We start from the raw sequence: 12,495 nt of genomic DNA, 5'->3' as shown, positions 1-12,495 counted from the left end.
CAAATCACTGCGCATAGGTTGCGGATACATTTGTAGCGTTATCATTTATTTAGTTCTGATTTAAAGCAGCCTTTTGTTTTTCTTTTTTCCCTTAACATTTTCCATAAGTTCGCTTAATATAATACTCGTACATAGATGCGCAAGTTAGATAAATAAGGAAAAATAAAAACATTTAAGTTGGTATAACGTCATGTTAAGATTCCTATTATTAAACCGAATGTGTGCACTGTTACGCTACATGTTATGATGTTTTATGCATCTCGATTATAATGTGCCCCGATGCATCACAATTAAACTTCAATTGTAATACAACTTGCATGCATTCTACATTGTGATTATTATATTTAAATCATCTTCATCACCATGTAACTTTAACCTAATTTAAATAAATGTCGACAAGCCGAATGTTTATAATTGTAATTGTCTAAGGCCTCCTCATGACAAGATCTATCGGCTGATATGCTGGCATCCGCGCCGTGTTACACAATGCAGAAGACAATACAGAGCACACAGAGGGGCTATACTCTGTCCAAGTCGTACGAAAATTTTTTTTTAACTGTTCACATAGTGGTTTTTGCCGTATATTGGATACAGTGTTACCCTGCTTATTGGTTATGAACATACATTTTAGATATTATGTAAGCTAATGGATACCTGACACATTGAAATTATTGTGCATTTTAAACTATTGACATTGAAACAAAACAATACGTTACGGATAGGTTATTCTATGTAACTATAATGGAGCATATAAATAAGCTGACACAAAATGTATTCAGTTGTTTAACCAAAAAAATGCACACGAAACAAGTACATGTATAGAATCAGAATGCGACTCAGTTAAACAATCGCTGAAAATTTATGGATTTAATGAATACACGGAACGTACTGGTTAAACCTTATGTTTAACATAACACATCCAAAAGCTCGTTGCTACAGTTATCTTTCGTGCTTAAGTTCTATAACCAAGCGTCTGAAAACTTGCTCCCTAAATCCCGCATTTATATTTACTGGTTCAACCATGTTAAACCCGCACGGTGATATTATCACGTCTCTCTACGCGGCAAGAGCTGGGAACCAAGTCCATCTGGACACAGAGTCCCTGAGCGACTGCGAGATGGGGTCCACGTGTTCCCTGTACCGTCCGTCCAGCCGGCCGGGATCCAGACACAAGCGCTGGTCATGGGCGAATCCAAGCATGCGCAGTAGCACAAGTAGTCTGAGCGTCAAGCCGGGGACCTGTATGGAGACGGAACTTGAGCGCGTGAAGAAGGCGTTGGCAAAGTTTAAACTGCAGAAAGAGGCAAACGCTCACCCGAGAACCAATACTGATGGAAGGAAATCGGGTGTTCGCTCGAGATACATGGATGTGTTTAGCAGGCAAAATATGTTGACGAAGAAGTCCAATGGAAAAGAAGAAGACACGCACGCGGGTAAGAGTATACAAACACTTACTACTCCGATTGTAAGAAACGGCCCTGATGCGGTTTCACCTAGAAATGTCACCTTCACAGCTGATACTACGAGGGGTGAAGGAGGGCCGAGTAGATATGAACTCGAGCGGAAGTACCATGATAATATACGAAACTTTCACAGACATAGCAAGTATGATGAAACCTGTACGCCGAGGTCAGCGGAAACAAGAAACGAAATGACGAAAGTCAAACAAGCATCGGAGAAAAGAAGACACGATTTGCGCGACAAATCGCTCGCAACGGAAAAACAGGCTAGCGCTATTCCGACACATGCGCAAGACAATAATCAAAGCAAACCTGTCGATGCAACTCTTAGAGACCATGCGCAGTCGATGGCCGTAAGGGAAAAACCAGCGCAAACGGCAACACACCCACGCAGTCGAAGGCCACACAATCCTCACCAGCATGAACTTAATAAACCCAATCGAGTGGATCACCCAGTTGTCGCCCCGGTGCGAAACGAACACACTACGGACCTAATTAATACACCAAAGGAACGTCAAACGAGTGAAAATTCACATGAAAACAACGAGACATCGAAAGTCAAAGAAACGGTTGCAAGTGAAGTTTGCCCGTTTTGCTCCAAACCAATATCGAGCCTACAGCAGTTACCATGCGGACATAAGCTTTGCTCCAGATGCATCAACCGGATGCTGGACAGGGGACGAAGGTGGGGCATACTGTGTCCGGTATGCAAGTGTATCATAGAAGTGATCCGCAAAGCGCCCACCGACGCCCGCCAGTGGCACGAACGAGTGTCCAAGAAGACGGGAACGGTACCGGTTATCACTGAAGCCGTTTTTGATTATTAATAAACTGTTTTCTAGTCAGCTGATTTGGTAACCGTTATTGGCGTATATTCGATCTATAGTCGGCAATGTAAATGAGTCTCGCTCGAGGAAAACGGGACTTAATGCATGTGCTTTAAGGGTCGGTCTAGATTAGCCTTAGCATTCCGCACATGCTTATCCTGTGCGTACTGCATAGGCTAATCAGGGACGACACTTTAAGCAGATACATCAAGCCCCGTTTTAACAGAGCAATGCTAAAATGCAGTTCTATTTAGGCCGTGCTCTGTGAAAAGAGGATTTAATGCATGTCCGTAAAGTGTCATCCCAGATTAGACTGTGCAGTCCGCACAGGCTTATCAGGGACGACACTTTCCGCTTTTATGATATTTTCTGTTTAAAGAAAGTCTCTTCTTAGCAAAAATCTAGTTTAGGCGGAAAGTGTCGTCACTGATTAGCCTGTGCGGACTTCACAGGCTAATCTGGGACGACACTTTACGCAAATGCATTAAACCCCTTTTTCACAGAGTACGGCTCATTTAGTAATTTGAAAGCTCTTTAACAAGGCCAAGTATGTTTATCGAATTAAGACGTTATTTGTAGTGTCTACTTAAACAACCGTATTTAAATATTGTATGTGACCCCAACGATTCACTGTTATTTATTCACGTGAACTTTATAGAATGAAACGTTTGTTGCGTTTGTGGATTACATTCGGTTATGTTTTTAATGTGTTAATTTGAGCGGCGCTCTGGAAAAACTGGGCTTAATGCATGTGCGCAATGTGTCGTGATGATAAGCCTCTGAAGTCTAATATATCCTACCTATCATATTGTCTTCTGCATTGTGCATCACGTTATTACCCCTCTGGTTTGGGGATTTTATATCACGTCATCGATTGGTCTAATCAAGTCCAAGGCAATCGTCTTTCAATATATATGGCTAAAAGTAAAACCTACTCAGATTTACTCAAGCAAGTGTATGCCCCCTTCAGATGCAATATTATTTTGACAAACGACTGCATCAGTCTTGGAGTTTCAGAAAGAACTGCTTTTCTGTCAACAACTCCATTCGTCATTATTCTATCCCAATTTAAAATAATATATATTCGTGGACATACAATCTAGAATGATATAAAACACACATGCATGTAGCCCTGTTTTACCAGAACAAGGCTCATATGTTGAGAGCTGGAATTCGAACTCGCAAGTGCGGATTAAAATTCTGATCTTACCAGATACCCTCTACCACTTAGATACGTATTTTGACGCATTTGTAGTCCCTTGGAAAGTTTAATTTAATGAATGACCTTTCTTACTACATTCAAGATGCCTCATTTCCAACCCTCAGATACTGATGTGTTACTCGCATGCTGTTCTGGTTTTATGCTGTTTGCACATAGCCATTTTCCCTTTGCTTCTTTTAGGGAAAGGGTTAAAATTCTGATCTCACCAAATACAACAATGAAGAAAAGGTTTAAGACGTTTATTTAATCAAAGTGAGTACTTACTACGTGTAAAGTGTGCATGTAGCATGTTAATGAAATTAGTACATTGTGAATACAATAAAACAACAGCACAATACTGATAAATTAATATAAAAAATATATCAGGAATATTGATAATTTGAGCTCTCGAAATCTTGCACAATAAATGATTTAATCACAGTAGGTTGCTTTACATGGCCACGAGGTGATCATGAAATAATGTTCAATATAAATAGCAAATACCAGTTTTAAGTATGAATCAAGTATGCATGATCTAAATATACAGATATTTTATTTATCATCCACATGTTTTAAAGAGTCTTAACAATTAGCAATTAGGTATATGAGGCACACTCTGGGAAAACCAGGCATAATACATGTGAGTAAAGTACTGTCCCTGATTAGCCTGCTCAGTCTGCCCCAGGCATAATACATGTGAGCAAAGTACCGTCCCTGATTAGCCTGCTCAGTCTGCCCCAGGCATAATACATGTGAGCAAAGTACCGTCCCTGATTAGCCTGCTCAGTCTGCCCCAGGCATAATACATGTGAGCAAAGTACCGTCCCTTTTTAGCCTGTGCAGTCTGCCCCAGGCATAATACATGTGAGCAAAGTACCGTCCCTGATTAGCCTGCTCAGTCTGCCCCAGGCATAATACATGTGAGCAAAGTACCGTCCCTGATTAGCCTGCTCAGTCTGCCCCAGGCATAATACATGTGAGCAAAGTACCGTCCCTGATTAGCCTGCTCAGTCTGCCCCAGGCATAATACATGTGAGCAAAGTACCGTCCCTGATTAGCCTGTGCAGTCTGCCCCAGGCATAATACATGTGAGCAAAGTACCGTCCCTGATTAGCCTGCTCAGTCTGCCCCAGGCATAATACATGTGAGCAAAGTACCGTCCCTGATTAGCCTGCGCAGTCTTCCCCAGGCATAATACATGTGAGCAAAGTACCGTCCCTGATTAGCCTGCTCAGTCTGCCCCAGGCATAATACATGTGAGCAAAGTACCGTCCCTGATTAGCCTGCTCAGTCTGCCCCAGGCATAATACATGTGAGCAAAGTACCGTCCCTGATTAGCCTGCGCAGTCTGCCCCAGGCATAATACATGCGAGCAAAGTACCGTCCCTGATTAGCCTGCTCAGTCTGCCCCAGGCATAATACATGTGAGCAAAGTACCATCCCTGATTAGCCTGCTCAGTCTGCCCCAGGCATAATACATGTGAGCAAAGTACCATCCCTGATTAGCCTGCTCAGTCTGCCCCAGGCATAATACATGTGAGTAAAGAACTGTCCCTAATTAGCCTGCCCAGTCTGCTCCAGGCATAATACATGTGAGCAAAGTACCATCCCTGATTAGCCTGCTCAGTCTGCCCCAGGCATAATACATGTGAGCAAAGTACCGTCCCTGATTAGCCTGTGCAGTCTGCCCCAGGCATAATACATGTGAGTAAAGTACTGTCCCTGATTAGCCTGCTCAGTCTGCCCCAGGCATAATACATGTGAGCAAAGTACCATCCCTGATAAGCCTGTGCAGTCTGCCCCAGGCATAATACATGTGAGCAAAGTACCGTCCCTGATTAGCCTGCTCAGTCTGCCCCAGGCATAATACATGTGAGCAAAGTACCATCCCTGATTAGCCTGCGCAGTCTGCCCCAGGCATAATACATGTGAGCAAAGTACCGTCCCTGATTAGCCTGTGCAGTCTGCCCCAGGCATAATACATGTGAGCAAAGTACCATCCCTGATTAGCCTGCGCAGTCTGCCCCAGGCATAATACATGTGAGCAAAGTACCATCCCTGATTAGCCTGCGCAGTCTGCCCCAGGCATAATACATGTGAGCAAAGTACCGTCCCTGATTAGCCTGTGCAGTCTGCCCCAGGCATAATACATGCGAGCAAAGTACCGTCCCTGATTAGCCTGCTCAGTCTGCCCCAGGCATAATACATGTGAGCAAAGTACCGTCCCTGATTTGCCTGCGCAGTCTGCCCCAGGTATAATACATGCGAGCAAAGTACCGTCCCTGATTAGCCTGCTCAGTCTGCCCCAGGCATAATACATGTGAGCAAAGTACCGTCCCTGATTAGCTTGCGCAGTCTGCCCCAGGCATAATACATGTGAGTAAAGAACTGTCCCTGATTAGTCTGCGCAGTCTGCTCGAGGCATAATACATGTGAGTAAAGAACTGTCCCTAATTAGCCTGCCCAGTCTGCTCCAGGCATAATACATGTGAGTAAAGTAACGTCCCTAATTAGCCTGCGCAGTCTGCCCCAGTCATAATACATGTGAGCAAAGTACCATCCCTGATTAGCCTGTGCAGTCTGCCCCTGGCATAATACATGTGAGTAAAGTACTGTCCCTGATTAGCCTGCGCAGTCTGCCCCAGGCATAATACATGCGAGTAAAGTACTGTCCCTGATTAGCCTGTGCAGTCTGCCCCAGGCATAATACATGTGAGTAAAGTACCGCCCCTGATTAGCCTGTGCAGTCTGCCCCAGGCATAATACATGTGAGTAAAGTACCGTCCCTGATTAGCCTGCGCAGTCTGCCCCAGGCATAATACATGTGAGCAAAGTACCGTCCCTGATTAGCCTGTGCAGTCTGCCCCAGGCATAATACATGTGAGTAAAGTACCGCCCCTGATTAGCCTGCGCAGTCTGCCCCAGGCATAATACATGTGAGTAAAGAACTGTCCCTGATTAGCCTGCGCAGTCTGCTCCAGGCATAATACATGTGAGTAAAGTACCGCCCCTGATTAGCCTGCGCAGTCTACCCCAGGCATAATACATGTGAGTAAAGTACCGCCCCTGATTAGCCTGCGCAGTCTACCCCAGGCATAATACATGTGAGTAAAGTACTGTCCCTGATTAACCTGCGCAGTCTGCTCCAGCCGTAATACATGCGAGTAAAGTACCGTCCCTGATTAGCCTGTGCAGTCTGCACAAGTAATCAGTGTTGACACTTTCCGCTTCTATAGACTTTTTTGTTGAAAATAAGAATCTTCTTAACGAAAATCCAGTCTAGGCCAAAAGTATAGCATAAGCAAAGGCTAATCTGGGTACATTACTTTACACACATGCATAAAGCACATTTTTTTCCAGAGAGTGGCACATTTATATATGCTTCAATACGAATGAAGTAGATAATTTAAATGATTCAAAAACATAGCAAATAGTGTATACGCCAAAAGAATGTGAAATTACACACATTTTGAAAACATTTTTTTTTAGTATTGCAAATATTTGATACAAAAACTAATATTAAACAATAAATAAAACAAACACATACACAGGAAAAGACTGGTCACAGTAAGTACAATATAAATCCTTTTGCCAAACAGAAATCCAAGTTGCAAGGCTGGCTCGAGGTTGTCCATGACTTGTTCAGAAGTTCAGAGACTTGAACACTTCAGGGTAGTGCTCAAAGAAGTTCTGCAAAACACAAATTTTCATGTTTATAAAGCAAGTTTGTTATCATGTTGGACGTACTATGGACAAAACAGGGCATTTTCTCAGTGACACAATTATCAGTGGCAGCTTGAATTTATTCAAAAGCTGGACATGTTTTTCTTGGTTCAAGGTCTATTCTTTATTCATAAGTCTAAGAATTGGTTGGTAAATATGAGGCCAGGTTAAGCTATAAAGTCTACACAAGCCTTATTTGATATTTTCGAAGGGGCGTAATTCAAATATGACAAGACAAATGCAATGAAAACCAAACTTCAGTTCCCTTTTTTGCTGAATAATTTGTTCTCTCAAACTTAAATCACAAAAAATCTAAAGTTATTATCAGCATTAAATGATTTTTTTTTTCCATTCATGACCATTTGCATAATACTCAGTTAAAAAATCTGATGTTTACCGAGTGTCTCATCATTTAGGCGCAATCTAGAAGAACTGGGCTTAATGCATGTGCATAAAGTGTCATTACAGATTAATCAGGGACAACACTTTCCACTTTTATGGTATTTTTAGTTTCAAGGAAGTCCCTCCTTACCGAAAATCAAGTTTAGACGGAAAGTGTGGTCCCTGGGATGACACTATGCACACATGCATTAAGCCCAGATTTCCCAGAACAAGGATCATTTAGCTGCAATCTAGGAAACAGCACACAGGTTTATCTGGGACAATAATTTCCGCACATGCATTAAGTCTGGTTTTTCCAGATTGCGACTTTTTTTAAAATGGATCCTGTAACTTAAAAACTAGGTTGCCGTGGCGTAGTGGAACTGATGTCAGCCTAGCGACTGGGAGGTCACGGGTTTCATCCCCATGGTAGTAGCATTCTTTAGATCCCCCAAAAGACAAGTACTGGTTATAGTCCCTAGAAACTCAATCAACAGTTTCAGTTAAGCCTTGAGTTTTCAATGCAATCAAGCTAAAATAAATATGTTTTAACTACAAAACTTTTTTGTCTTAATTCTGACAAAACTAAAGGAGGACGAATCAAACCCAAATACCTTGAAGAGTGTTTCTGCCTGTAGCACGCTTGATGTACAACACATCTCTCGGATAGAGTGCATGCTCAACATTGGAGCCCCAATATCAACTGTTGCCATTCCGAGCTTGGCAGACATGATTGGTCCGATGGTGGAACCACAGGGAGAGTCGTTTTTCACCATGAAATCCTGAAATCATAGCGTCAGTATTGATAGGAGACTCATTGTGGAGAAACACAGTTAACCCTTTACCACTTAGATACGTATTTAACCGTTTATCATTTAGATATGTATTAACCCTTTACGACTTAGATACATATTTAAACCTTTACCACTTAGATACGTATTTAATCCTATACCACTTAGATATGTATTTAACCCTTTACCACTTAGATACCTATTGAACCCTTTACCACTAAGATACTTATTTAACCCTTTACCACTTGAATGAAATAAAAACATTGTTAGTTGTTAATTGTGCCCTCAATGTCCTTTCCCCTGCATCTTTTTTTGCCAAATGGCTATTTTTCTATTCAATTTGGTAAGGCCAACATTTTCACCAGAAAGTTATTTCAAACAGAGTAAATAAAAAAGCTACATTCAAAACAAGTTGTTTCATTACCAAAGTCAACCTTTGAACTCTAAGCATGACCTTGACCTTGACTTTTGAGATAGGGAGACGGGTTTTATGTGCACATATAACATACAACAGTACAATGGGTTCCTACCTGCAATGGTACCTCAGCCTTTCCCGCTATCTCCCGCAGTATCGCCATGGTGATTGCTGTTGAGGTGTACCTCTGGTTACTGTTAATCTTCACCACAATACCCTTGTGTAGGCCGGGCTGGTGATTGCTCTCGTGCTTATCGCTAAATCAGTGTCAACAATATATAGAGGGTATTTGTTGGATTTGGTGGAATATTAATTTTAATTCATGAGTCAGCATAGAAAAATATTTTTCCTTACATAACGAGTAAATAAAAATTATTGCATAAACTCTATCGATAATGCCCTCTGGAGGGGTGCAGAAACTTGGCAAAAGGAGGGCTTGAAAGGGAGAAATCGTGTATTAACAAGGCGATTCACATGCCGTTCAAGCCCTGTTATGTGTTTTTCATATCCATAAACTGGTCCACGCCCAGTTACTTCCCTTCGTCTTCTTTAAGTCCTTCTTAGTGGATTCAATGAAGTTATTATGAACTTTGTTAATTACTCCAGCCTTTTACGACTTTCCAAGCATAAATAGGGAACTGAATAAGCACCAGTTTCCTCATGCATTCAGGGATAAAGGCAATGAATATTTCAATCCAATTTTCAAATATACCATCTGCACTGTCTGAGTCTCTTGACAACAGCTTTATTTACTGGCAACGTAAATGAAGTTGATGTTATTTACTCAATACTTTCAAAAGACCATGATGTAAATGTAAGTGTTTATGTACCTTCAACGTTCCTGCTGTATGCTTGAAATACTTCAGCGACATTTTGTTGGCAGTATTAATTTTTAGAAAATTTAGTTTGAACGAAAAAAGATAGACCTGTACGTAAGAAACATCTATGAAAACTACAGCTTTGTCACAGACGTGACGAATACCCCCCCATGCTGCATTGACACATAATATTTTGCATGTCGTCTTCACAAAAAACAGCGGACACCATGCTCAATTTTTAAAACGCACTAAGTGACTCCTTGACCTAGTTTTTGACCCAAAAAGGCCCATATTCTAACTTGGCCTTAATATCATCTCCATAAAACTTCTGACCAAGTTTGGTGAAGATTGGATGTAAACTACTTGAATTAGAGAGCGGACACCATGCTGAATGTTAAAAAACGCACTAAGTGACCCAGTGACCTAGTTTTAGGCCCGGAATCGCCCATGTTTGAACTTGTCCTAGAGATCTTTTAGCAAAAACTTGTGACCAAGTTTGGTGAGGATTGGATGAAAACTACTTGAATTAGAGAGCGGACAACATTGTGAGGTTTAAAACCCACTAAGATACAACGTGACCTAGTTTTTGACCCAGCATGACCCATATTCAAACTTGACCTAGACATCATTTAGATACAACTTCTGACTAAGTTTAGTAAAGATTGGATGAAAACTACTTAAATTAGAGAGCGGACAGCATGGTGAGGTTTAAAACACACTAAGTGACCCTGTGACCTAGTTTTTGATCCGGCATGACCCATATTTAAACTTGCCCTTGACATTATCAAGATACAACTTCTCACCAATTTTGGTGAAGATTGGATTAAAACTACTTGAATTAGAGAGCGGACAACATGGTGAGGTTTAAAACACACTTAGTGACCCCGTGACCTAGTTTATGATCCGGCATGGTCCATATTCGAACTTGACCTACACATCATCTAGTTACAACTTCTGACCAAGTGTGGTGAAGATTGGATTTAAACTACTTGAAATTGAGAGCGGACACCATGCTCAATGTGTAAAACATACTAAGTGACCCTGTGACCTAGTTTTTGACCCGGCAAGGCCCATGTTCAAACTTGGCCTTAAGATCATCTAGATAAAACTAGATAAAACTTTTGACCAAGTTTGGAGAGAATCGGATGAAAACTACTTGAATAAGAGAGAGGACACCATGCTGAATGTTAAAAAATGCACTAAGTTTTTGACCCGGCAAGGCCCATGTTCAAACTTGGCCTTAAGATCATCACCATAAAACTTCTGACCAAGTTTGGTGAAGAAAGGATTAAAACTACTTGAATAGAGAGCAGACAACATGTTGAATGTTTAAAACGCACTAAGTGACCCCGTGACCTAGTTTTTGACCTGGCAAGGCCCATGTTCGAATTTGGCCTAGACATCATGTAGATACAACTTCTGACCAAGTTTGGTAAAGAGCGGCTGAAAATACTTGAATTAGAGAGCGGACACTTAATATGGACCGACAGACCGACCAACCGACAGACAAGTTCACTCCTTTATACCCCTCTAAACTTCGTTTGTGGGGGTATAACAATTACTTATTCGGACAATATATTTATCTGTCACGACCAGTAAATTTCAAAATTATTCCCCGTTTCTTACTTTTTATGGCTGCAATTAAACTTTGCATTAATCCATGGTTTAAACACATTTTAAATTGAAAACTGCCTCCGGTATAGCCTTGTCATTTCTGATGTGACTGAGTGAGGCATATGTAAAACACAACCTTGAACTGTATGACGTCATAATAATAATAAATAATCAAATTATTTTGTTGACGTTGAATGAACAAGACATATTGTTTACAATGTTATTTAAATTTATTTTGGTATGTGTGATTTGTTTATGCAATAATAGCGAAAATACACATTTTCTCGGACATGATCATCTGCGGGCGATCTCTCAAAAGTCGTTCCTGCCCTCGTGTTGCCCACTCGGGCAGGAATGGATTTTTTGAGCGCTCGCAGATGATCATGCCCTCGAAAACATGTATTATCCCTATATCGATATTCAACCAAATGAGGACAGCACAGGTTAATCAGGGACTACATTTTATGCACATGCAATTCTTGAATATTCCAATTTAAAGAATATTCTTTATTCTTAGACTGAAGTCTTAAAATTGTTTGGGGCCCAGTACACCCTCTTCAACTTAATAACTTAATTATCAAGTCAGCACAGTGGTATCTTTGGTCAATATTGGAACAAAACTCAGATGCATTCCTAATCTTAAAGTTTTTATTTTTCCTAAAAGACCCGGTTAATTACCCAAAAGGGAAGGTTTTAAAAAAAAATGAGTGAACATTTGGTTTAATTCCATATCTAGCTCTTTAAGTTAAACGTAGTTAGATACAATACATTGTAGAGAAAACAATTATTTTCTCAATTTAATAATATATTTTAGCAAGAAGACCTTTTACATCAAATTCCCCATTAAAATCAAGACGACACAATTTTTCACAATCCAAAGGCCCCTGGCCCCATTCCCAAAATGGCGAAATTTAAAACCACTGCAGCCCCTCACCTGTAGTTGGGGTGAAGAGCGTGAGCCTGGTCAGCACTGATCATGTAGGACTTGGCAATAGCCTCCTCAAACGCGGTCTGGGACCCTCCAGTGCTGATACGGCGCAGCACGTACTCCTGAAAGCTCGAGGCTGCTCCCTGGGCACTCTCCGACCCGACCTCTTCATTGTCGAATAGACTGATCATCCTCACGTTAGGGTCAGCATCCAGACTGGGACCGGTGCAGGAGTTGATCAGGCCCTGCATGCAGAGGTAAGTAATTTGGTGAATATACGAGTCGCGCTCTGGGAAAATGTTGCTTAAAGAATCATTCTATATAAGACTGTGACATT

At 41.3% G+C, this 12,495-nt stretch overlaps 1 protein-coding gene and 1 long non-coding RNA gene across 5 annotated transcripts in view; one reads left to right on the top strand and one right to left on the bottom strand.

Moving 5' to 3' along the window:
• Positions 1 to 5,635: 5,635 nt before the first annotated feature.
• LOC127859460 (uncharacterized) lies at positions 5,636 to 6,765 on the top strand. Its single transcript, XR_008039405.1, has 2 exons — positions 5,636 to 5,741; positions 6,246 to 6,765. It is a non-coding gene; the product is annotated as an uncharacterized LOC127859460 (long non-coding RNA).
• LOC127859444 (aspartyl aminopeptidase-like) overlaps positions 6,347 to 12,495 on the bottom strand; it is a 38,575-nt gene continuing 32,426 nt past the window's right edge. For 2 of the 4 annotated variants that reach the window (XM_052396830.1, XM_052396829.1), the window contains exons 10-13: positions 12,165 to 12,403; positions 8,914 to 9,055; positions 8,207 to 8,374; positions 6,347 to 7,178 (exon numbers count right to left, since the gene is read on the bottom strand). In XM_052396830.1, the coding sequence (XP_052252790.1) occupies positions 7,131 to 7,178; positions 8,207 to 8,374; positions 8,914 to 9,055; positions 12,165 to 12,403 (597 nt within the window). In that variant the 3' untranslated portion in view covers positions 6,347 to 7,130. The remainder of the gene's footprint in view (positions 7,179 to 8,206; positions 8,375 to 8,913; positions 9,056 to 12,164; positions 12,404 to 12,495) is intronic. The other 2 variants (XR_008039388.1, XR_008039389.1) reach the window with 2 other exon arrangements.

The sequence above is a fragment of the Dreissena polymorpha genome, chromosome 15 (assembly GCF_020536995.1).
Source record: "Dreissena polymorpha isolate Duluth1 chromosome 15, UMN_Dpol_1.0, whole genome shotgun sequence".
NCBI classification, from domain to species: Eukaryota; Metazoa; Mollusca; class Bivalvia; order Myida; family Dreissenidae; genus Dreissena; species Dreissena polymorpha.
This window is presented reverse-complemented; position numbering and strand designations above follow the sequence as displayed.